Consider the following 24,611-nt stretch of genomic DNA (forward strand, 5'->3'; position numbering starts at 1 on the left):
AGAGTAGAAGGATGGTTAACAGAGGCTGGGAAGGGCAGTCAGGGAGTGGGGGGAAGGTAGAGAGGGTTAATAGCTACAAAAAAAAATAGTTAGATGAATCAGACCTAGTAGTTGATAGCACAACAGGGTTACTATAGTCAATAATGCTAATGCAATAACTGTACATTTTAAAATAACTAAAAGTATAACTGAATTGTTGGTAACACAGAGGATAAATACTTTAGTTGATGGGTTATGCATTACATACCTCTATCAAAATATTTCACGCAGGCCAGGCAAGGTGGTGCACACCTGTAATCCTAGTACTTTGGGAAGCTAAGGCAGGAGAATCTATTGAGCCCAGGAGTTCGAGACTAGCCTAGGCAACATGGCAAAACCCTGTCTCTACAAAAAATACAACAACAACAACAAAAATTAGCTGGGTATGGTGGCATGCGCCTGTAGTCCCAGCTACTCAGGAGGCTAAGGTAGGAGGATCAACTGAGCCCAGGAGGTTGAGGCTGCAGTGAGCCATGATCACACCACTGCACTCCAGCCTGAGTGACAGAGTGAGATCCTGTCTCAAAAAACTATATGTGTGTGCATGCACGCACATATATTTCATGTGCCCCATAAATCTATACACCTGCTATGTTACTGACAAAAATTAAAAATAAATAAATAAATAAAACACAAACAGGTAAGTGTAAGAGTGGTAACTATCGTAACAGAATATAAAGGATACAGCAAGGCATCACAAAGGAAGGAGTGATTAACTTTGCTAAATAAATGTAATTAATAATTACTATTTCTGTGATTCTTCACAGAATCATCCAATGGTAAAGCTAGAAGGAGCCATAACGATAATTTACTAAAACCCCCTAAAATTTCAAATGAATGAGTGTTTGAATGAGATAACCCCTAGAATCCCTTTAAGCTTCCAATTTAACTTTCTCCCATATAAAACAATGGTGTAGTTCACTGTTGAGACCATAAGCTACTCATGATAAGAGATTAGTAGGGACTCAATTGCTAGGTGATTTTAATTCCATTCAAAACAGAAGGGCCAGGAATCTTTGGAAGGCTCAGAGCCCTTCAATCTGTATGATACTGCATGAAAAGCACTTCAAGAGACAGTATGCTCAAAAGGCTGCAATCACGGGCTGGTTTTCTAGAAAGCATTTTTGTTTCCTCGGGGTGTCCTTCTCCAGCAGATGCAAACGCCCTAGACCACCCCGACAGATGCACCCAAGCAGAGGCCAGGGAAGTAGCTTAGAAGAAGGCGAGCGGGTCTGAACTCTGTTTAAGGAGGCGTCTGCCTGTTAGCGCTCTTTTTACTGCACCTGCCTGCATCTGCTGGCCTCCATCAGTCATTACCATTTCTTCCTAAGGCATTTAATTTGCACAACTATACTTTTCTTTGTCCTCTAAAGGGGAGGGGTTCTTTTTGTTGTTGTTGAGACGGAATCTTGCTCTGTCTCCAGGCTGGAATGCAGTGGCACAATCTTGGCTCACTGCAACCTCTGTCTCCTGGGTTCAAGCAATTCTCCTGCCTCAGCCTCCTGAGTAGCTGGGATTACAGGCACGTGCCACCACACCCAACTAACTTTCGTATTTTTAGTAGAGACGGGGTTTCACCACGTTGGCCAGGATGGTCTCGATCGCCTGACCTCGTGATCTGTCCACCTCGGCCTCCCAAAGTGCTGGGATTACAGGCCGTGAGCCACTGCACCCGGCCTGGGGTGGGGTTCTTTCCTGTTCTAGGGTTGTGGATAGACTCCATAAAGTCTAAACACCCAGAATTGTCTGCAAAATACTGTGTGTGGCTGTGGTCTCAAGGTTTATGTCTCCCCTAAATTCATATTTTGAAACCTAATCCCCAACGGTATTGGTATTAGGATGGTGGGGACTTGGGGAATGGATGGTATTAGGAGGTGGGGACTCAGGGAAGTGATTAGGTCATGAGATGGAGTCCTTATGAATGGGATTAACAACCTTATGAAAACAGACTCCAGAGAGTGCCCTCTTTCCACCATGTGAGGATACAACGAGAAGACAGTTATCCACAACCCGGAGAAGGGCCCTCACCAGAACCTGACCATGACCATGCTGGCAGCCCGATCTCAGGCTTCCAGCTCCCAGAACTGGGAGAAATAAATTTCTGTAGTTTCTAAGCTACCCATTCTATGGCATTTTGTAATGGCAGTTTGAACAGACTAAGACATGTGTACAACATTCTCTTGTGAGATGGTGCATAACTTTTATCAGATTCACAGGACAACTGTGAACCACAGAAGCTTAAGAAGTATTTGACTTTGCACATGTGTATTAAATATTAACCCAAGAGCCCCAGACGTGTGCATATGCCTACGGGTGTGTCCTCACACCCCGGATATCTCCGGGAGATAGGCTACTATTAACAAGCCTTCCATTTTCCTTCCACACAAAAAAAAAAAAAAAAAAAAAAGTTTTAAACAAAATGTCATCCTCAGGACATACAAGACTGAAATAGCAAAGACAAAAAAACTTCAAAAAAAAAAAAATCAATTCTCCATTTAGTCATTGTGAAAAGTCTGTCTTAAAAACCCAGTGTCTCAGGGAATCTCAAAGCTCTAGTTAAATTTTTAATACGCTATAAAGGATAGTGTTAAAGAAAAGACCTTTTCAAAGGTAAGCTGGCTCCAAACAGGCTCTTAAAATGGTCCTCATCAAAGACATGAAGCTGCTTGATAGTAATGGTGAGGGAGTTCACTTCTCATTAGACAGGAGTGGGAGCTGGAGACTTGAAGAATGAGCCACAGTGCGTCTTTGGAGACACATCTATTTGTAGTTAGACCCTTGGTGGCCTCATCCAGTGTCAGAGGTTTAAGTAACATTCGTGTGCCAAGGGGCCAGGCGCAGTGGCTCACGCCTGTAATCCCAGCACTGTGGGAGGCCAAGGCAGGTGGATCACTTGAGACCAGGAGTTCAAGACCAGCCTGGCCAATATGGCGAAATCCCACCTCAACTAAAAATACAAAAAGTAGCCAGTTGTCGTGGCACGTGCCTGTAGTCCTAACCACTCGAGGGGCTGAGGCAGGAGAACCTCTTGAACACAAGAGGTGGAGGTTGCAGTGAGCCGAAATTGTGCCACTGCATTCCAGCCTGGGCGTCAGAACAGACTGTCTCAAAAACAAAAAACAAAAAAACAAAAACCATTCATGTGCCAATGATTCACAAATCTATAACTCTAGCTAGACTTTGCAATCCATCTCCAAACTCCATCCATCCAGCTGTCTAGTCAGTATCTCCATTTGAATGTCTAATGGCAATCAAACCTCAAGATCAAAAAACAAATTCTTGATAGTCCGCCTAAAGCTCCTCCAGCTGCAGCCTTCCTCATCTCAGTTGATGGCAATTCCATCCTTGCAGCTAGGCAGCCCTGAAACCTCCAGGTCTCCCCTGGCTCCTCGCTTTCTCTCATATCCCACATCTGATCCATCGGCAAATCCCATTGGCTCCACCTTCAATCGGACCCAGGATGGGATCCCTTCTCACCACTTCCAGCACTACCACCTTCATCTGTACCACTGTCCTCTTTGATCTGGATTCTGCAGTGGCCTCCACATAGGCCTCCCTGCTTCCATCCTTATCCCTCCTAAGTCCCATCTCAATTCAACACCTAAAGAGAAACCAACTTTCAAAGCTCAAGTCAAGTCATACACACCCTCTTCAAAGCCCTGCAACGGCTCATCACACACAGAGCAAAAACAAACATTTTTATGCCTCCAAGTTCCATCTAAAGGCGGAGCTGACATCCCTGCCCTCACCTTGTATTTCTCTCCCTGCTGCTCACCCTGCTGTGGACTCTTGGCTACTCCTTGTGGGTGCCAGACATGCTCCTGCCTCGGGGCCTTTTCACTGGCTATTCCTTCTGCCTAAAATGCTCACTGTTTACCAGAGATCTGCACGACTGACTCAAATGCAAGGACATCTCAAGGAGCCCCTCCCTACCTACTCTATTTAAAATGGCAATTTCTTCCTTTAACACTGTACCATCTCCTCTCCCCTGAACTTTTTCTTTTTTTAAATCACTAACCACCTTCTAACACAATATAAAATTCATTTATTCTGATGATGTTCATCAACTATCTCACCTTGCTATAATATTGGTTATAGAAGGCCAGAGATCTTGGCCTGTTTTAGTACTGATATAACCCAAGTACATGGAATACAATACTCAAATATAATAAATAAAATACAAGACTGGGAAAGAAATGTCCCTTCAAACCTCTCCATCCAGGTGAGCCAGCTGTCCTCCAATTTATTGAAACCAGTGACTATTAACACCATGCTTCTGGTGAAATCTAACTCAGTTGAGATTCCTAGAAGGCACTCAATCCTCATTTCAATTTATTTTTTATTTTATTATTTTTTTGAGACAGAGTCTCACTCTGTCACCCAGCCTGGAGTGCAGTGGTGCAATCTCAGCTCACTGCAACTTCTACCTGCTGGGTTCAAGTGATTCTCCTGCCTCAGCCTCCCGAGTAGCTGGGATTGCAGGCATGCGCCACCACTCCGGGCTAATTTTTGTATTTTTAGTAGAGACGGGGTTTCGCCATGTTGGCCAGGCTGGTCACAAACTCCTGACCTCAAGTGATCCGCCTACCTTGGCCTCCCAAAGTGCTGGGATTACAGGCATGAGCCACTGTGCCCGGCCTCAATCCTTCTTTCAAAAGATACTTTTGTATCACCATAAAAGGGACAAAGGCTGAACTTAGAATCTCCAAAGACACAGAAGAGGGTCTCCTGTCAAGGAAGAAGTAAGATTTTAATTTATGCTCATTTAGGATCAAGAAATACTGCTGTCATTCCACACATCTTCCTACTCTTTCTGGCTTTATTCCAAGTTGTCACTGTAGTCAACAAACATTTGAGAAAGTAAACTCTGAACCACCCTGGCCTTCTATCGGGATGAACCAGGAAATGATTCCAGCTGAGCATAATGAACCACCTAAGTACAGTGGCAGGTGCGGTAGAGAAAAGGGTCCATTAGAGGGAAGTTGGGTACTCAGTCCATTGCTATAAAGTCTGGACCTTAGACCACGTTTTCGTTCTTCAGAGAAATAGTCATCATAATTTACACCTTATTTAACACTAAACCCACTGGGCAGATCTTTACCCTTGCTCAGTTGGTTAAAGAAGGGGTCATAAATGGCAGAAAGACAGCTACTATTATGAATGAAAAACAAGTAACCTTTCCTCTCTAACTATTAGCACTTAAGAGGCTAAAAGTGGCCATCACGGCTCTTAAGCAGTCCTCTGCAGGGGACCAATGGGTCTTCCAACGAGCTCTTTAAGATACTGGGTGTGCATGAGCAGAGTCTTCCACCAAGGCTAACCCACTTTGGTCATCTTTGTGCAGTGAGTTCCATATAAGACCCCATCGTTATCTCAAGGCATACTGAATACCGAGATCTAGAAAACCAACAGGGTCCGATGCTGTGGCTCACACCCATAATTCCAGCACTTTGAGAGGCTGAGGTGGGCTAATCACTTGAGGCTGGGAGTTCAAGACCAGCCTGGCCAACATGGTGAAACCCCGTCTCTTTGAAAAATACAAAAATTAGCTGGGCATGATGGCACACATCTTTAATCCCAGCTACTAGGGAGGCTGGGGCAGGAGAATCGCTTGAACTGGGAAGTGAAGATTGTAGTGAGCTGAGATCGCACCACTGCATTCCAGCCTGGGCGACAGAGCGAGACTCTGTCCCATTAAAAAATAAATAAATAAATAATAAAAATAAAAATTGGAAAACTAACTTAAAAAAGTTTGTTCATCACTAAAAGAAAAGGGTCAAGATAGGAGTGAGGGAGACACATATACTGATGAAAATGTTGGGAAAACGGGCCTTCCTATGATCATATGGTACAAATGCCTAAGATTAGAATAGAAATAACAGAGGAATATGCTTCTTATCTAGAGAAATATCTGAGCTTAAAAAGTAATTAAACACATAGTGCTTTAGGCAGATTTAATATATACTAGAGTATATAATATATATTAGAATTTTCACTCTTTAAAGATGACCAAAAAAAAAGTCTTCATTGTGCAAGCAAAACAACATCAAGTTATACACAGGAATAGACTCAGTTTGGCTGTGCTTTTTGCTTCCGCAATACTAAAGCCAGAAGACAATGGATCAACATCTGCAGAAGGTTTGAAGAGAAAAAAATGTCATGACTAGAAAGCTCTGCCCAGCCAAGTTCTTGCTCTTGTATTAGAATAACAGATTGGCATCATGAACTCTGCAAGGACTCAGAAAACGTACCACCCAAGGATGTTCCCTGGGGAAGATTATTGCTCAAGCTCGAGTTCCCAAACAACGAAAGGTGGATCGGCATGTTTAAGATCTCGAGATCAAGGAAATCATGGCTGAAGAGGCAGCAGGAGTATCACTGATGCCAACAATAGCTCCCATTTTTCAAGTCCCAAGCACTGTACTGAAAGTTGTGTGTATATTTAGCATCTCATTTAATTCTCAGAATAAGCCACTTGTGGCATTATCCCCATTTCTTAGATGAGAAAATCAAGGTTCAGGGAGTTCAAGCAATTTGTCAAGATAACTTCATTAGGAAGTGAGAGAGTTGGAATTTCAAAATGCATCCCAAATTGCCCAGGTTCCCTCAATTTATTTATTTTTAAAAATATCTATCATTTCCTATGCTTAATCATGTTTTCTAGTTGCTCTAAAAGAAACATTCATTATTTTTGAAATAAGGCATTAATATGTCCTTTGTTTCCAATTAAAATACATCTAAAAACATAAAACAGGCCAGCGTGGTATCTCACACCTGTAGTCCCAGCACTTTGCGGGGCCAAGGCAGGTGGATGACCTGAGGTCAGGAGTTCAAGACCAGCCTGGCCAGCATGGTGAAACCCCCATCTCTACTAAAAATACAAGAAGTTAGCCGGGCCTGGTGGTGCACGCCTGTAATCCCAGATACTCAAGAGGCTGTGGCAGGAGAATCGCTTGAACCTGGGAGGCAGAGGTTGCGGTGAGCTGAGATCGCTCCACTGCACTCCAGCCTGGGGGACAGAGCAAGACTCTGTCTTTAAAAAAAAAAAAAAAAAAGACATAAAAGAAATTACTCTAAAATGCTAAATAGGAAAGGATTGGTAAGAACATTTCAGAAAGATGCCTACATAAAGAAGGCAGGTAAGGCAATTATCAGTGCCAAATTATACTGAACTCAATAGAGTTCACCCTTGAAGAATGCAGACGTCAGGAATGCTGATTCCCTGTGCAGTAGAAAATCTGCATAGAGTTTTTGGCTTCCCCAGAACTTAACTACGAATAACCTGCTGTTGACCAGAAGTCTTACCAATAACATTGTCAATTAATACATATTTTGTATGTTATATGTATTATAAACTGTACTCTTACAATATAGCAATCTCAAGAAAAAAATGTTATTAAGGAATTCATAAGAAAGATAACATATATTTATTATTCATTAAGTGGAAGGGAGTCATCATAAAGGTCTCATCCTCCTCATCTTCACACTGAGTCGGCTGAGGAAGAGGAGAAAGAGGAGAGGTTGGTGTTCCTCTCTCAGCGGGGCAGAGGTGGGAGAAAATCTGAGTGTAAGTGAACTCATGTAGTTCAGATCTGTGTTGTTCAAAGGTCAACTATATTTTCAAATAGCATTAAGCAGAACCAGAGATATCCAGTATTTATAAAAGACACCCTCCACAGCAATCATGTAACAGTTATGAATTTATGCTCCAAATAACTTGGTAACTAATATGTCAAAAAAAGGAAGTAAAAGTTGTTTAAATGAACTGGAATGGGAAGTTTTCACATATGATGATCAAGCTGTGATGAGCAAAAAATAAAGTCAAGAAAGATTTGTACTGCCACCTTCACTCCGCTCCAAGAAGGACCCACGTCACAATTGCCCATTCCCCTTTTCCAGCCAGACAATTGTGCTGACAAATGACTTTACCTTCAGGCAGTGGCTGGCGCGCTCACGGACAAGACCTCACCTGGAACGTTGTGTATAGTGATGGCCAAGATGAGCAGCGCGATCCTCCTCCAGCTGCTGCCACTGGGCTGTGCCAGGTTCCCTCGAGAAGGCACGGGGACAGCAGGACCCTCTGGAAGGCCAGTGGCTGCCGCTTTCTTTCTCTGATACGCCTCACCATTTTCACTCTTGTCTGAGCAAAAAAAAAGAGAGAGAGAGAGATGGGGAAAGAAAGCGCTTTGAACATGGGCACATTAACTCTCCAGCAAGCTACAGCAGGAAGAAGCTTCTACCCCCGAACTTCCTGTAGACTATGCAGGGTTCTGTGTGTTCTCTCATTCAGGCATCCATTCATTCAGCAAACAATTAATTGACTAGGCTGAGTATGGTGGCTCACTCCTGAAATCCCAACACTTTAGGAGGCTGAGGCAGGCAGATGGCTTGAGCCCAGGAGTTCGAGACCAGCCTGGGCAACATGGCATGATCCCATCTCTACAAAAAATAAAAATAAAGAATTAGCTGGGCATGGTGGTATGCACCTGTAGTCCCAGCTACTTGGGAGGCTGAGATGGGAGGATGGCTTGAGCCCTGGAAGTTGAGGCTGCAGCGAGTTGTGATCGCATCATTGCACCCCAGCCTGGGTGACAGAGTAAGACCCTGTCTCAAAAAAGAAAAAGAAAAAGAAAATCACTGAAAAGGCATTCAGTGCCCAATGCATAGGTACCAAGAAGGATAAAAAAGATGAAGATGTGGTATCCTAGCAATGCTTGTTCAAGACAAGCAATGTTGAGTCATGATTAGAAACACAGATTCCAGAACCATGCTGCCTGCTTCCCTTCCTGACTCAGCCACTGGTCAGCTGTGTAGTGCCAAACAAGTTATTTCACCTCCCTGTGCTGTGGTTTCCTGATTCATAAAACTAGAATAATAGGATTACCTATGTCATAAGGGTTTTGTGAGGATTAAATGCAACAATGTCTGAAAGTGCTTAGAATGTACTAAGTGCTGACTGTGTCGATAGTTATTGTTACTATCATGTTCCCTCTCCCATGGCCCTGCAGAATTACATAATATGTGACCCTGCTCTCCTGGTCATACTGATTTATAGGAGCCAATTCAGATGCCTGGTTCAGCCAATCAGAATCCCTCCCCAGGGAGACTTGGCGACTCCAACGTGCAAGCTGAATCTGAAAAATCACATGATGTGCGAGCAGCTCTGCCACAGTGGAATGAGGGAAGCGGCTGGACAGACAATCAGAAGGAATCAGATATACATCAACAAGCAGGGATGGGAAACCAGGCAGCCCGAGGTAAGGAGAGAGAAGGGCAGAACTGCAGCCCACGTGCCATAGACATTCATAGGCCACCCATAGCACCCAGCCCTTGGGTTTCCTGAGCAAACCTTCCTTTTAAAAATGCCTTTACAAATTGGCTTATATTGGAAGAATGTCATTCTTACAACCAGCTTCTCCTAAATATCCACGGTCCCCTGGGCTATTTGTTTATTCATAATGGAGGCAAATTGCGTGGATTTGAAATTGCGAGGACAAGAGTGGGAGAGAGCACCCAGCCTTCAGTTCACAGCGTGGGATGGATTTGTGGGGAAGACTTTCTAGAGGATATAGGTCTTGAGTGAATCTTAAACATGCGATGGCACAGAGAGAAAGAAGGTCCCTCTATTGGGAGAAAAAAATAACCCAGCAAACATAACTCACATGTCTATTAAATTAAATAAGCAGGAGACCATTGCTCTGAGTACTTTGAGTTGCTTCATAGTGAACTACAGCCTAACTTAGTATGTATACAAATGAAAATCTCATTAGGAGTATATATATTTTGTAATAGCTAGTTCTCAGCCAATCACAAGCAGCCGAGCTTCAACCAATCACAGGCAGCCAAACTTCAGCCAACCACAGGCAGCCAACTGATCAGACTATGTCCAAACAAGGTAAATGCCTAACTGTAACCAATTAAGCTATTTCTATACTTTATTTCCTGCTCGAACTTCAAAAAAGGCAGAGCTCTCTGAATGTCTTCTAGTTTTGAATGCTGCCTAATTCATGAAGCCTTTAATGCTTAAATAAATTAAAAAACATTAAAAGACAAAACTTCTTTTGAAAATCATTTTGTGGCCGGGCGCGGTGGCTCACACCTGTAATCCCAGCACTTTGGGAGGCCGAGGCGGGCAGATCACAAGGTCAGGAGTTCGAGGCCATCCTGGCTAACACAACGAAACCCCGTCTCTACTAAAAATACAAAAAATTAGCTGGGCGTGGTGGTGGGTGCCTGTAGTCCCAGCTACTCCGGAGGCTGAGTAGTGTGAACCTGGCAGGCGGAGCTTGCAGCGAGCTGAGATGGCACCACTGGACTCCAGCCTGGGCAACAGAGCAAGACTCCGTCTCAAAAAAAAAAAAAAAAGAAAAGAAAAAAGAAAAGAGAAAAATAAAATCATTTTGTATTTATTTACTCAAATCATACAAGTACAGATTGGAAAGTAAGAAAGTACAAGGCAAGTAGACTCACTCCTCCCCAGCTCCCAATCATTTCTCTCTTATTAACAGCTGAATCTCAGTTCCATTAGGAAAAGGGAGGTCTTTGATCCTCCACAATGCAAGGATGCCAGTCCTCCATTGGTCAGTAGCCCTGACTCACAACACTAGCCTGTAGAGAATTCAGCTGTCTCAATTGGATAGCAACTCCTCCCAGACAGTATTTACACGAGGCGAAGCTCCACGCTCATTGTGTGATATCCACACCATGTGTATGCATGTATGTGTGTGTGTGCATGTGTGTATGTATATGTGCGTGTGGGTGCATACAACTGCTACTCAGTGACATCCTGAGATATTAGATCTCCTTCGTGTATGTATGCATTTATCTAGTAAGATGTTCTCAGTCTGAGGTTCTTGAATCCATAAAGACCCAACAATTATTTCAAAATAGTCTGTGTATTTTTTGCTGGATTGTAACTTTCGCTGTACTTTCAAAGGCGGTTGCTGATCCAAAATGGTGCACACAAGCGGGGAGGGGTTTTATACATTTCGAGTAGACAATATGTAGATGACTCAGGCTGCAGATGCTGGTCGAGAAATTGAACTAAACATCTGGGATTTCAAGCTCACAGACGCTAAAGATACGAGCAAAGCAGTCCCCGAGAGCTGTCCATGAACTAACCTGGGTCATGGTGGAGGGTCCTCAGCTTTCTCCTAGATCAGTCAGCAAAGATGCCTGATTTCCTGTGCCTGGTCTGAGCACACAGGCCTACACTAGATGCTCTCCAGTGAGAGCTGATAGAGGCCAAAAGAAAAATCTTTTCTCTTGGAGACTTTTTATTGATTGATTGATTGATTGATTGAGCAGGGTCTCACTCTGTTGCCCAGGCTGGAGTGCAGTGGTACAATCTCGGCTCACTGCAGCCTCCACCTCCCAGGCTCAAGCAATCCTCCCACCTTGGCCTCCTGAGTAGCTAGAACTACAGGTGCATGCTACCATGCCCAGCTAACCTCTGTATTTTTTTTTTTTTTTTTTTTTTTTTTTGAGACGGAGTCTCGCTCTGTCGCCCACACTGGAGCACAGTGGTGCGATCTCGGCTCACTGCAAGCTCCGCCTCCCGAATTCTGCCATTCTCCTGCCTCAGCCTCCCAAGTAGCTGGGACTACAGGTGCCCGCCACCCTGCCTGGCTAATTTTTTGTATTTTTAGTAGAGAGGGGATTTCATCATGGTCTTGATCTCCCGACCTCGTGATTCACACGTCTCGGCCTCCCAAAGTGCTGAGATCACAGGCGTGAGCCACCACGCCCGGCCTTCTGTATTTTTTTTTTTTTTTTTTTCAGTAGAGATGGGGTTTTGCCACATTGACCAGTCTGGTCTCGAATTCCTGGACTCAAGTGATCCACCTGCCTTGGCTTCTGAAAGTGCTAGGATTACAGGCATGAGCCACTGCACCTGGCCCCTTGGGGATTTTACAATTTAAGAGAGGGCAGACAGGGAAGACACACATAAATTCCCTCCAATCTAAGGGGCAAAACATACTGTAACAATCACCAACGGTTGCACTTGTTTTTGTCAATGTCACGAAAGGATCCTACTCTGAATCTCCTCCAGATGCTGCACAGAGAACAACAGACCTCAGAGGCACCACGAGCAAATTCTAGCGCTATGCTTGTGTTTCATAGGAACATCAAGGAGCATAAAGAGTTCTTCCTCAAAATTAAAACGCACGCCTGGCCCCGGGCTTCCAATGTGTGAAAACTGACGTCAATGCCTTCCCTAGTAGGAAACAGGAGGGTGTGAATGCCTCACGTCCTTGTGAAAGTTAAATAAGCCACCATTTGGTGACAGCCACTAATGAGTCTGTAACAAGGAAGATTAGTCCAAATAAATCATTACAGAGTATGATGCGTCGTGAGCAATGAATTTTCTTGCCTCTCCTGGTAAGGCTGGTTCAACCAGCACACCCATCAAGTAAAATGCTAGCGCGTGGGAAAAGGATGATCCGTTAGCGGAGGCAATTGCCAAGCACACTGTGGGATGTGAGGGTGTGCCAGAGTGACAAGAACCTCGTGAGGTTTCTTGAAATGGGAAAGGTTTGGGCACGTTTGAAGTGGGATTTGGGAAGGAGGAATAGAAGGGGGACTATTTCATTTAGGGATGAAATAGCCAATGTCAAACGCAGAAGCAAAACAACATCAGAGACGCTGGTTCACGGGTAATACTGGGAACTCATCTTCAATGAGTCCTCAATCCTTACAAAAGCCCCATGAAGTAGAGATTAATCCCCTTTAACGAATGAGTAAATTGAAGAACAGAGAGGCAGAGTCACTGGTCCCAGGTCACACAGCCAGTCTGCAGTGGACTCAGGAGTCGACTCAACATCTTTGCCTCTTTTAACTAGGGCCTCATGGTTGACTGGGGATGAAGGGGGTGGGAGGGGTGGAGCAAAGGCTGAACTGCTCATGGCTCACCAAAAAAGGTAGTGGGAGCAGTTGCTGCAGTGAGAAAGAGAGTCTGGTGAGCTCTCATTGCCTGTGACCAGAGTGGGGAGAGACTCAGCGGAAATCTCATATCTATAATCATTCTTACTTGCAGACAAACCTGAAACATTTTGTAACAGTAGTATTTCTTAACCCATTAGACCTACTATTTCTAAGCATAAAGTAGCTACAAGCAGAAAATATTTACCTATGCTAAACATAGGCTTATACTTCTTTTGGGAAGGAGAATGAAAAGATTCTTTGTTGTTAGGAAAAAAAGTTGCCCATCATTAAAATTTTATTTTTTAATTTGTAATTAAGCATCTAAGAATTCACACAAAGACAGGACCCACTGCCAGGGCTCAGCCTCTCATCCTTCCCACTCCATCTTTCCTGGAAAGGAACCACAGCGCTACAGGTAAGGGTGAGGATGACAACGAAACAGAGAAGTCCCAGGCTCACTTTTCCCACGGAATCACCACGTGACCTTTTCTGATGCATCCGCTTCCCTGATTTCCTCTTCCCCAAAACAGAGAACATTATTATGGTCACAAAACATCACAGGATGGAGAAAAGCAGACACAGGTCTTACAGGCACAAGCCCAGGGGTCATCAGCAAACCCTACTGCCCAGGTAAGCCTCTGCCCTTCGAGGTCTGGCTTCCTCCCTGCAGAGTAGAAGTCTCTGAAGTCCTCTAGTGAATGACCCCAAACCAGCTTGGATCAGCAACCACCTTTGAAAGTACAGCGAAAGTTACAATCCAGCAAAAACTACACAGACCATTTTGAAATAATTGTTGGGACCTTATGGATTCAAGAACCTCAGACTGAGAACATCTTGCTAGATAAATGCCAAGTTAATCTCCGTTTTCATAGCCCATGGGCCCAATCACACCAGCAGCACAGAATGTACATGGTCCCTGAGATGGTGTAACCGGCTAAATCTAATGGGCCCAGTGATGGAATCGCAGGCCTCTGATGAATACGGCAATGCTAATTAACAGAGCACTAGCCAAGAGAGAGCTTTCACAACATTCCCACGATATCATTGGAGATGATTTGGCTGGATTAGCACAAATGGCAAATCGTCATTTGTTAAGTGCAGAAAGCATCAAATCCCTGGAAAAACTCTTTCTAAGCCCCTGTTACAAAACAAAATGAAGAGTGGCCAGCAACACATATTCACTAAGTAACATGTATACACAAACAAAACCAAAGGCCGATCAAAAGCAGAATAGAAGGGGATCAACTTATATTGTCCCTGCCTTCCTGTTTCCCAAAGAATCAGTATAGTTTCAGGTAACACAAATTATTATTTACATTCTCGTATCATTGGACTTTTCAGCTATTTCTAGACTGTTTTTCTTATAAATATCATTGTAAAACTTTTAACTATACAAACAATTAGAATTTGGACAAAGTTCCCAGAAGTTGAACTGCTGATCAAAAGGCCATGATACAATTGCCTAATAAATTTCCAGGAAGGCTGTGTCACTTACCCATGAACAGTGTGCAATTTCCATTATGCCACTTCTTAGCCCTGGAATTTCTCATTTTGAAATGTGTATTTATTTATGGGGGAAATGACATTTCGCTTAATGTGTATTTCTTTGACTACAAGTGAGGTGGAACATTTTTCAGAGTTTCAGGCATATTTCTTTCCTCTTTTGTAAGATGCCCACTGCCCAAATGAGGCCTCTTTAAATAACAGTAATATGATTAGCTAATTCTTTACAGACACTGGTAATTTTCCTGTGATCCATTTAGGTTTGTCAATAAGACCTAGCTGAGAGTAACAGGTATTATTATACATCAGACAGACGTATCCACTTGGCCAAGTTGGAGTTTTAGTCTCAAATTTTAAAATTCCTTTTTGAGACTCCTCAAGACATTATAAAGCCTTTAAAAAAAAAAAAAAAAAAGTATTACCTGCTTTCCTTAAGGAACTATATAGTATGGTCCTAAAAGCTAATTTTCTCAGCTAATTGTCTCTTTCAATATTAAAACTTTTTTTTCTTAAAGATAGATTCTCACTCTGTCACCCAGGCTGATATGCAGCGGCGCAATCTTGGTTCACTGTAACCTCTGCCTCCCAGGTTCAAGCAATTCTCCTGCTTCGGCCTCCAGAGTAGCTGGGACTACAGACATGCACCACCACACCCGACTAATTTTTGTATTTTTAGTAGAGATGGGGTTTCACCATGTTGGCCAGGCTGGTCTTGGACTCCTGACCTCAGGTGATCCACCTGCCTCGGCCTCCCGAAGTGCCAGGATTACAGGTGTGAGACACCACATTTGTTTTAAAAAAAAAAAAAAAAAAAAAAAAAAAATTTNGCCTCCCAGGTTCAAGCAATTCTCCTGCTTCGGCCTCCAGAGTAGCTGGGACTACAGACATGCACCACCACACCCGACTAATTTTTGTATTTTTAGTAGAGATGGGGTTTCACCATGTTGGCCAGGCTGGTCTTGAACTCCTGACCTCAGGTGATCCACCTGCCTCGGCCTCCCGAAGTGCCAGGATTACAGGTGTGAGACACCACATTTGTTTTAAAAAAAAAAAAAAAAAAAAAAAAAAACTTTTAGGTTCAGGGCTACATGTGCAGGTTTGTTCTATAGGTGAACTCATGTCACGGAGGTTTGTTGTACAGATTATTTTGTCACCTAGGTACTAAGCCAAGTACCCAATAGTTACTTTTTCTGATCCTCTCCCTCCTCCCACCCTCCACCCTCAAGCAGGCCCCATGTCTATTGTTCCCTTCTTTGTGTCCACAAGTTCTCATCATTTAACTTCCACTTGTAAGTGAGAACAACTGGCATTTGGTTTTCTGTTCCTGCATTAGTTTGCTAAGGATAATAGCCTCCAACTCCATCTGTGTTCCCACAAAAGACATGATCTCATTCTTTTTTTTAAGGCTGCATAATATTCCATGGTTTATATGTACCACATTTTCTTTATCCAACCTGTCACTGATGGGCATTTAGGTTGATTCCATGTCTTTGCTATTGTGAATAGTGCTGCAGTGAACATTGATGTGCATGTGTCTTTACGGTGGAATGCTTTCTATTCCTTTGTGTATAAACCCAGTAACGGGATTGCTGGGTTGAATGCTAGTTCTGTTTTTAGCACTTTGAGGAACTGCCACACTGCTTTCCATGATGGTTGAACTCATTTACACTTCCACCAACAGTGTATATATTCCCTTTTTTCTGCAACCTCATCAGCATCTGTTATTCTTTGACTTTTTAGTAATAGCCATTCTGACTGGCGTGAGATGGTATCTCATTGTGGTTTTGATTTGCATTTCTCTAATGATCAGTGGTGTTGATATTGCTTTTCATATGCTTTTTGGCCATGTCTGTGTCTTCTTTCGAAAAGTGTCCATGTCCTCTGCTCACTCTTTAATGGGGTTGTTTCTTTCCTGTAACGTGTTTAAGTTCCTTATAGATGGTAGATATCTGTCAGATGCATAGTTTGCAAAAAATTTTCTCCCATTCTGTAGGTTGTCTGTTTACTCTGTTGATAGTTTCTTTTGCTGTGTAGAAGCTCTTAAGCTTAACTAGATCCCATATGTCAATTTTTGCTTTTGTTGCAATTGCTTTTGGGATCTTTATCATGAAATCTTTCCCTGTTCCTAGGTCAGAATGGTATTTCCTAGGTTGTCTACCAGGGTTTTTTATAGTTTTGGGTTTTAGATTTAAGTTTTGAATCCTTCTTGAGTTGATTTTTGTATATGATGTAAGGAAGGGATCCAGTTTAATTTCTATATATATGGCTAGCCAGTTATCTAAGCACTATTAATATTGAATAGGAAGTCCTTTCCCAATTGCTTATTTTTGTCAGCTTTGTCAAAGATCAGATGGTTGTAGATGTTCAGCCTTATATCTGGGCTTTCCATTCTGTTCCATTAGTCTATGTGTCTGTTTTAATACCAGTACCATGCTGTTTTGGTTACTGTAGTCCTATAGTATAGTTTGAAGTTGAGTAATGTGATGCCTTCAGCTTTGTTCTTTTTGCTTAGGATTGCCTTGGCTATTTGGGCTCCTTTTTGGTTTCATATGAATTTTAAAATAGTTTTTTCTAGTCTGTGAAGAATGTCATTGGTAGTTTGATAGGAATAGCATTGAATCTGTAAATTGCTTTGCGGCAGTATGGGCATTTTAATAATATTCATTCTTCCTATCCACAAGCATGGAATGTTTTTCCATTTGTTTGTATCATCTCTGATTTCTTTGAGCAGTGTTTTGTAATTCTCCTTGTAGAGATCCTTCACCTCCCTGGTTAGCTGTATTCCTAGGTATTACATTCTTTTGGGGTCAACTGTGAATGGTATTGCATTCCTCGTTTGGTTCTCGGCTTGGCTGGCTATTGTTGGCATATAGAAATGCTAGTGATTTTTGTACAGTGATTTTGTATACTGACACTTTGCATATTCTGACACTTTACTGAAGTTGTTTATCAGCTAAAGAAGCTTTTAGGCCAAGACTACAGAGTTTTCTAGATATAGAATCATGCCATCTGCAAACAGGAATAGTTTGATTTCCTGTCTTCCTATTTGGATGCCCTGTATTTCTTTCTCCTGCCTGATTGCTCAGACCAGGACTTCCATTACTATGCTGAATAGGAGTGGTGAGAGAGGGCAGTCTTGTCTTGTGCCAATTTCCAAGGGAATAGCTTCCAGCTTTTCCCCTTTCTTTTTGTTTTTATTTTTTTTTTCTTTTTTGAGACGGAGTCTCGCTCTGTCGCCCAGGCTGGAGGGCAGTGGCTGGATCTCAGCTTACTGCAAGCTCCGCCTCCCGGGTTTATGCCATTCTCCTGCCTCAGCCTAGCTTTTCCCCTTTCAGTATGAGAAACATCACTCTTTTCAAAAGAAGATGATGTACAAGAGCTTCTCTAGTCTTCTTTCCCCCATAGCACGGGAATTCTTGTAAACAACACAGGAGTTTTGTAATCAGGGCACACAAGTACAAAGCATCTACTGTGGACACGCTCCTTGCTAGGGTTGCCAGATTTAGCAAGTAAAGACAGGATGCCCAGTTATGCTTAAATTTCAGATAAAACCAAAATTGTTTTAGTGTTAAGTATGTCCCACATATTGCATGGGATCTGCTTATGCTACAAGGTATATTCATTGTTTATCTGAAGTTCAAATTTAGCAAGGTAACCTGCATTTGAATTGACAACTCTACCTGAGTCCCTGAGGGGCTCAAGGGGTGCTTCCTCTCTTGGAGATGCAGATCCCACTTGGGAACCCAGGCAGGGACAAGGGAGACCAGGACTTCCTGCTCCACAGACCCAATTCAAGGCCCAAGTTCTATGGAGTTGGGCAAGCTGACTGCACTCTACCCTGAGAGCAGCCACACACTCATGTCCATGTAAAATCTATGCAGGATGTACTACATGGGCCATGAGTAGCACAGGGCAGGAGAAGATTCCACTGGAGACCGAGAAAACTTCACAGAAAGATAACTAAAATATTTATTATGAGCCAAGGTAGGCAGATCACATGGTCAGGAGATTGAGACCATCCTGGCTAACATGGTGAAATCCTGTCTCTACTAAAACTACAAAAAATTAGCTGCGCATGGTGGCACACGCCTATAGTCCCAGCTTCTCGGGAGGCTGAGGCAGGAGAATTGCTTGAACCCCAGAGGCAGAGGTTGCAGTGAGTTGAGATCATGCCACTGCACACCAGCCTGGGTGACAGAGCGAGACTCCCTCTCAAAAATAAAAAAATACATATATATAATGTTTAGTTCCTAACCTTTAGGCAGAGAAACATCTGAAGTTTAGGTGATGTGATCACGAACGTATTAATAAGCTTTTTAACTACAATAGATATTTCCATTTATCACGCTGATAATCACAAGCCACGTGATTACCAGAAGGTCAAACACTGCCTGTGTAAGGAGGCTGACTCTATTGTAGTCAGTACATGTTTTCCCAGGCATGGAACGTCATCTATGTCTTACCTCTGATGCTTATGAATAAGCAATTGCTTAGTGACAACACAGATACAAATAGATCTGCATAATTGGTGAAAATTAAATGCACAACAGAAGAGAAACTGGGTTCACTGTTTGCTAAAGATTTCACATCCATTAAGCAGACCACCCACTACAGTGTTCCTTATTCCAAGTATCTAAGTAAGATAATTTCTACTCTCAGGTGACAGAGCCAAAATGTCCAATAATATTAAAAGTCCACCTACCAGGTGAGCTCTTCTACTTCATAAAGGCACAAAAAACCATTTCATGAGCATGAGCTCATTCCCGATGAATTAATTTTGGTCTAAAAATAAATCCCACATGGGCTCCAGAGTCACCTCTCCACTTCTTCTCAGCCCGCCCTGAACATGCATGGTCAGTGCAAATGTCCCGGGGGAGGGAGGCCATCATAGCTTCCACAGGGTCCACCACTCAAGGACATTTACTTGATTAAAAAAAAAAAAAAAAAAGTCCCAGCACACTTACTGGAGAAAGCACATTTTGAGGAACATCAATACTTACAAGAGCTTTGCAGTGGAATCCCAAACTGCCCATGGTAGCCCCTTGCTCAACTTACATGGTTGTCAATTACCAGGTCAAGGAGGAGGTGGACAAGAGAATAGTACCTACTTCAGGGCTCATGTTCAACTGATAATATTAACTTCATTGTCACATGGCTCACTTTGCCCTTGAGGTACTGCTGCTCCGTCATCTTCTCTAGTTCTAAGAATAACGGCAAACAGCCTTGACTGCTGCATCTCAAAGTGTTGGGTGAAGACCACCTGGTGCAGTGTCATAGTGGGAGCTCCCAAAACGCCGACTCCTGGACCCACCCTGGAGCTACTAGAGCCTTCTGGAGACAGACTCAGGAATCTGCGTTGTTCAAGCCATATCCTTTCCAATCCACACTCACCCCATGATGATTCTGATACAAACCACATTTTGAACATCAATGTTTCAGACTGCCCAACTACAAGTTAGTCCAGATACCTCCTCCGAACCTAAATAGACTTCAGTCCAACTATTACTGTCGGGTGTCTCAGGGTAATGAACAGGGATATACTTGATTCTTAGTTATATTATTTATACCTGGGCACCAAAGGATACATGTGCTTCTGTTTCAAAGATACAGAGGGGACGGGGACAGCAAAGAATGTTAAGACTAGAAGGTGGAAAGGAATTGAATTGCCCTGATAGAAACCATTTTCTTATATCAAATAGAAATCTTTTCTCTCTCTCTCTCTCTTTTTTTTTTTTTAAAGAGAATATGGGCTATCACAAGTGGGACAGACAAGCAAATGCAACCACAGCAGAGGAGGTGACAGAAAAAGAAATTCCCCCAAACCAAGGAATTCTTGCATCTTCCCTAAGGCTCTGCCTCAAACACATCTCTCTAGTTATATAATTTCCCACTTCCTCTCTTGTCCTAGGAGTTGGTGGCCAGAAATCAAAACATGACAATATCCACGAAAACTGTTAGTTGCTACAATCGAGACAGTATACACATTGCCAGTATTTGCAAATAGTATTCTATTCTGTAAATTACACTAAAAATGAGAATCTTTCATCAAAGGTCCCATAAGTGAAGGGGAAATGTGGAACTAAAATGGCTGAAATCGCACTAAAATTCCATAGATATTTCTTGATGTCTGGGTTTTCTGGCTTTTCAGGGTATAAAAAACTGGTGCCAAACACAGGATCATCACTGCAGAGGACAACGGAAAACGAGAAAGACGAGCACATGCCTGGAAATGTAGGTTTTGCTTCTTGTCTTTATTACAAGAAGGCCAGGAAAGCTGAGGTTTTACCTGGGCGAGTTTAGCAGCTACTCATTCATCAGAAGGGTCCTGAGGAACTCAAGGGGCACTTGCCCTCTTGGAGCCGCAAAGTCCAGAACCCAGGCAGGGACAAGGCAGACCAGGACTTCTCGCTCTACAGACAAAATGCCAGGGCAACAGCCTTGGGGCAGCGCCTCTGCCCCTGGTGCTGGACATCAAATGCCTCAGCTTCGGTTGCTGACACAATGCTGGCCCCCTGCTGGCAGCCCCATCTGTTATTAAGTCCATCTGACTGGCCAAGCCAAAGTCACCTGTAGCTGCAAGAGGACCCAAGAAAGGGAATGTCTGAAATCCAACTTTGGTGGGGTTTTTTTTTTGGTGTGTATTTTGTTTTGTTTTTGTTTGTTTGTTTTGTTTTGTTTTTTGAGACAGTCTCACTATGTTACCCAGGCTGGAGTGCAGTCATCTTGGCTCACAGCAAACTCTGCCTCCCGGGTTCAAACGATTCTCCTGCCTTAGCCTCCTGAGTAGCCGGGATTACAGGTGTGCACTACCACACCTGGCTAATTTTTGTATTTTTAGTAGAGACGGGGTTTTGGCATGTTGGCCAGGCTGGTCTCAAACTCCTGACCTCAAGTGATCCACCCACCTTGGCCTCCTGAAGTGCTGGGATTACAGGTGTGAGCCACCACACCCAGCCTGAAATCCAACTTCTATTCTGAAAGGCAGGTCTGCCTTCCACCAAGACCCACGAGGTGGGGAGAAGAGATTCCCCAACACAGCCAAGGGATATGGTGCTCAGCAGCCAGAGGAGGAAAAGGGGAGGGAGAAGGAAGGGAGAAGCAGGGGAAAGGCCACCCTTGGGAAGCCTTATTCATGTCCTTCGCCATTTATTCCTTCAGTATTCTGGACTCCATCAAATTTACCCCAGCTCTTCCTCTCCCTTTAGAAAGACACAGATGAATGGAATCCACTGCATAGAATCCATGGGCCAATTCTATCTCCAGTTTTCTGTGTGAAACCCTAGCAGTGGTTGCAACCCCTAAAAGTCTTAGCTGCTTCCATCCGTAAAGGAGCCAAATTAGATGGACTTCAAGGCCCTTTCTAGCATAAACACTCTCCCCTTCCAGGGCAGCAACAGCCTCTGACTCAGCTTGCCTAAATGATCACTCACCCCCTGTGAGTTGGAGAGAACAGCTATTTCCAGTGCCAGTGCTTCCAGAATTCTGTTCTAGCCCAAGAAATTCCCCAAGATGAGCTTCAGGGACAGCACATTCCAACTGCTCACGGAATAAGAATGTCCACTAAATGAGGAGCAAATGCATTTGCCCAGAAGAAATGGTATCTCATTGTGCCCGAAATTTTCTCTTAAGGTTTATGAAAATATTTTGTTAATACAGAAATTCCCATACATTAGAGAAAATTTAGAAAATAAGCACAATAAAGGACTAAAAATCATTCATCACCCAGAGGTGACAACCTTTAAAAAATTCTTAATCTTGACCAGGTGCGGTGGCTCATATCTGTAATCCCAGCACTTTGGGAGGCCAAGGCGGGCGGATCACCTGAGGTCAGGAGTTTGACACCAGCCTGATCAACATGGTGAAACTCTGTCTCTACTAAAAATACAAAATTAGCCATGTGTGGTGGCGGGCACCTGTCATCCCAGCCACTTGGGAGGCTGAGGCAGGAAAATCGCTTGAACCTGGGAGGCGGAGGTTGCAGTGAGCCGAGATCACACCATCGCGCTCGAGCCTGGGCAACAAGAGCAAAACTCTATCTCAAAAAAAAACCTTAATATTTTTATATTTATACTGAATATGCCCACAAAGAGATGAACACATATACATCCATACACATACACATTTTTTCAGCTGAATTTTGAAGCATAATTTTCCATAGCATTAAAACATGAACATATTGCATATCATTAAATATTCTCCTGTATCGGTGGTTCTCAACCACATTTCCTTTAGCTATTAGAGGTCAAGATGGGCAAAGCGCAGAATTTCCAGTAGTCAAACAGAGAACTAAGAATATGTACTCAAGGTTTGTTTTTGTTTGTTTTGTTTTTTGTTTTTCTGTTAGAAAAAAAGATGTGGCTGGGCATAGTGGCTCACACCTGTAATCCCAGTACTTTGGGAGGCCTAGGCGGGCAGATCACTAGGTCAGGATTTCGAGACCAGCCTGGCCAACGTGGCGAAACTCCATCTCTACCAAAAATGCAAAAATTAGCCAGGTGTGGTGATGCATGCCTGTAATCCCAGCTACTTGGGAGGCTGAGGCAGGAGAATCCCTTGAACCTGGGAGGTGGAGATTGCAGTGAGCCGAGATTGCGCCACTATACCCCAGCCTGGGCAACAGATTGAGACTCCGTCTCAAAAAAAAGAAAAAAGAAAAAAGGTGTGTGCATTGTTCAAATGACTCCAAAGTTGGGCACATCCAGTTATGTTCCAGGCCTCTAGTAAGCTTTGGTGCTTAGGATAATAAAAGTGAGCGGGACAGGGATTATAAATTACCACTTAAAAAATTGGCAGAATGTTAGTTGAACTTCAAAGGGCCAATGCATCCTACTCTGAGACATCTGTGGTATAAATGTTATCTTCATGAGTGGTCTCTGATTATTTCTTCAAGCTCAGCTTAAATAATATAGCAGAAAGAAAATGGGTATGAAGTGGGAAGCTATCTTTAAGCAGCCTGATTTTCCATCACATTTCACCATTTTCAACTACATTATCTATCATCTGCTTCTAGGCCCACCACCTCTCATGTCCGTAAACTGCATGAAGAAGCACCTGGGCCTATGTTGCTCACAACCACAGCTACAGTATCTACACAGTGCCTGGCACATAGCAGGATACTGTAATTCATTGGAAATGAATTAGGAAAACCAACGGATATTCTTTCCTGAAAAAAAAAAAAAGTCCATGGACACCCACACAGAACATTCTGCACATCTTTAAAGAGCTCATGAACTTCTGTAAGGCTAAGAACCTCACTCCACAATATCCTATCTTATTGATCGACCAATATTTATTTATCCAAAGGCCTGTTTTACAAACATAGAGATCAAGGGCTGGCAAACTCTCTTGGTAAGGGTCCAGATAGGAAATACGTTAGATTTTGTGGGTCAGCTTTGTTGCAACTACTCAACTCTGCCATTGTCACCCAAAGCAGCCTCAAACAAGGTGTCATTGAGTTGGTATGTCTGTATTCCAAGAAAACTTTATTTATTAACACAAAATCAGGCAGCAAGCCAGATGTGGTCTGCAAATTATACTTTGCTGATCCCGGATATAGACTAATAAAAGCAGGACTTTTAAGATCCTTTAAGACTCAGATCTTTTGGTGATCAATGATCCACAGAGAATTAATCTAGAGCCTTTCTGTTTTCCGAAGAACTGAATTGCCTAGGCCCACCCAAGGACCAGCCTTCCACAAGGAGGATCAGAGACAACCCTTTTCTGGAGGAGAGAGTGAAGGTCATTATGAAATATACTCTGTCACAGACAACCCGCAGTGGACAGATGCACTTGTATTCTTTAAGGGAGAAAATAATCCCTGTGTTAGTGTCACCTACAAGCCTAGGAAAGTGAAGCCTTATCAAGGCTGGAGGACCATTCACAGATTGGGTGGGGCTCATTTGTAATCAGCATGAGCTCTTAAGGAGTAATTAGCAAATCATTGAGATGCACATAATTTACACATTATGTAAATGCAGCTAAATGATTTCCTCAAAAAGTTTGTTTTCTTAATCAGCTAACTATTTCCCCAACAATATTTTCATGCTATTAATCCACTCAAGAAACAACTCAGCACAAAGGTAAACTTCCCACAGTTAAGAATAAAAAAAAAAAAAAAAAAAAAAAAAAAAAAAAAAAAAAAAAAA

At 43.0% G+C, this 24,611-nt stretch overlaps 1 protein-coding gene across 6 annotated transcripts in view; it reads right to left on the bottom strand.

Annotated features, from left to right (window-relative positions):
* The window catches only part of SLC39A11 (solute carrier family 39 member 11), a 469,465-nt gene that overhangs the window by 191,247 nt on the left and 253,607 nt on the right, over positions 1-24,611 (bottom strand). For all 6 annotated transcript variants that reach the window (XM_017884879.1, XM_017884878.1, XM_017884872.1 and 3 more), the window contains one exon: positions 8,009-8,179. In XM_017884879.1, the coding sequence (XP_017740368.1) occupies positions 8,009-8,179 (171 nt within the window). The remainder of the gene's footprint in view (positions 1-8,008; positions 8,180-24,611) is intronic.

The sequence above is a fragment of the Rhinopithecus bieti genome, unplaced genomic scaffold (assembly GCF_001698545.2).
Source record: "Rhinopithecus bieti isolate Rb0 unplaced genomic scaffold, ASM169854v2 scaffold_13400, whole genome shotgun sequence".
Taxonomy (NCBI): Eukaryota; Metazoa; Chordata; class Mammalia; order Primates; family Cercopithecidae; genus Rhinopithecus; species Rhinopithecus bieti.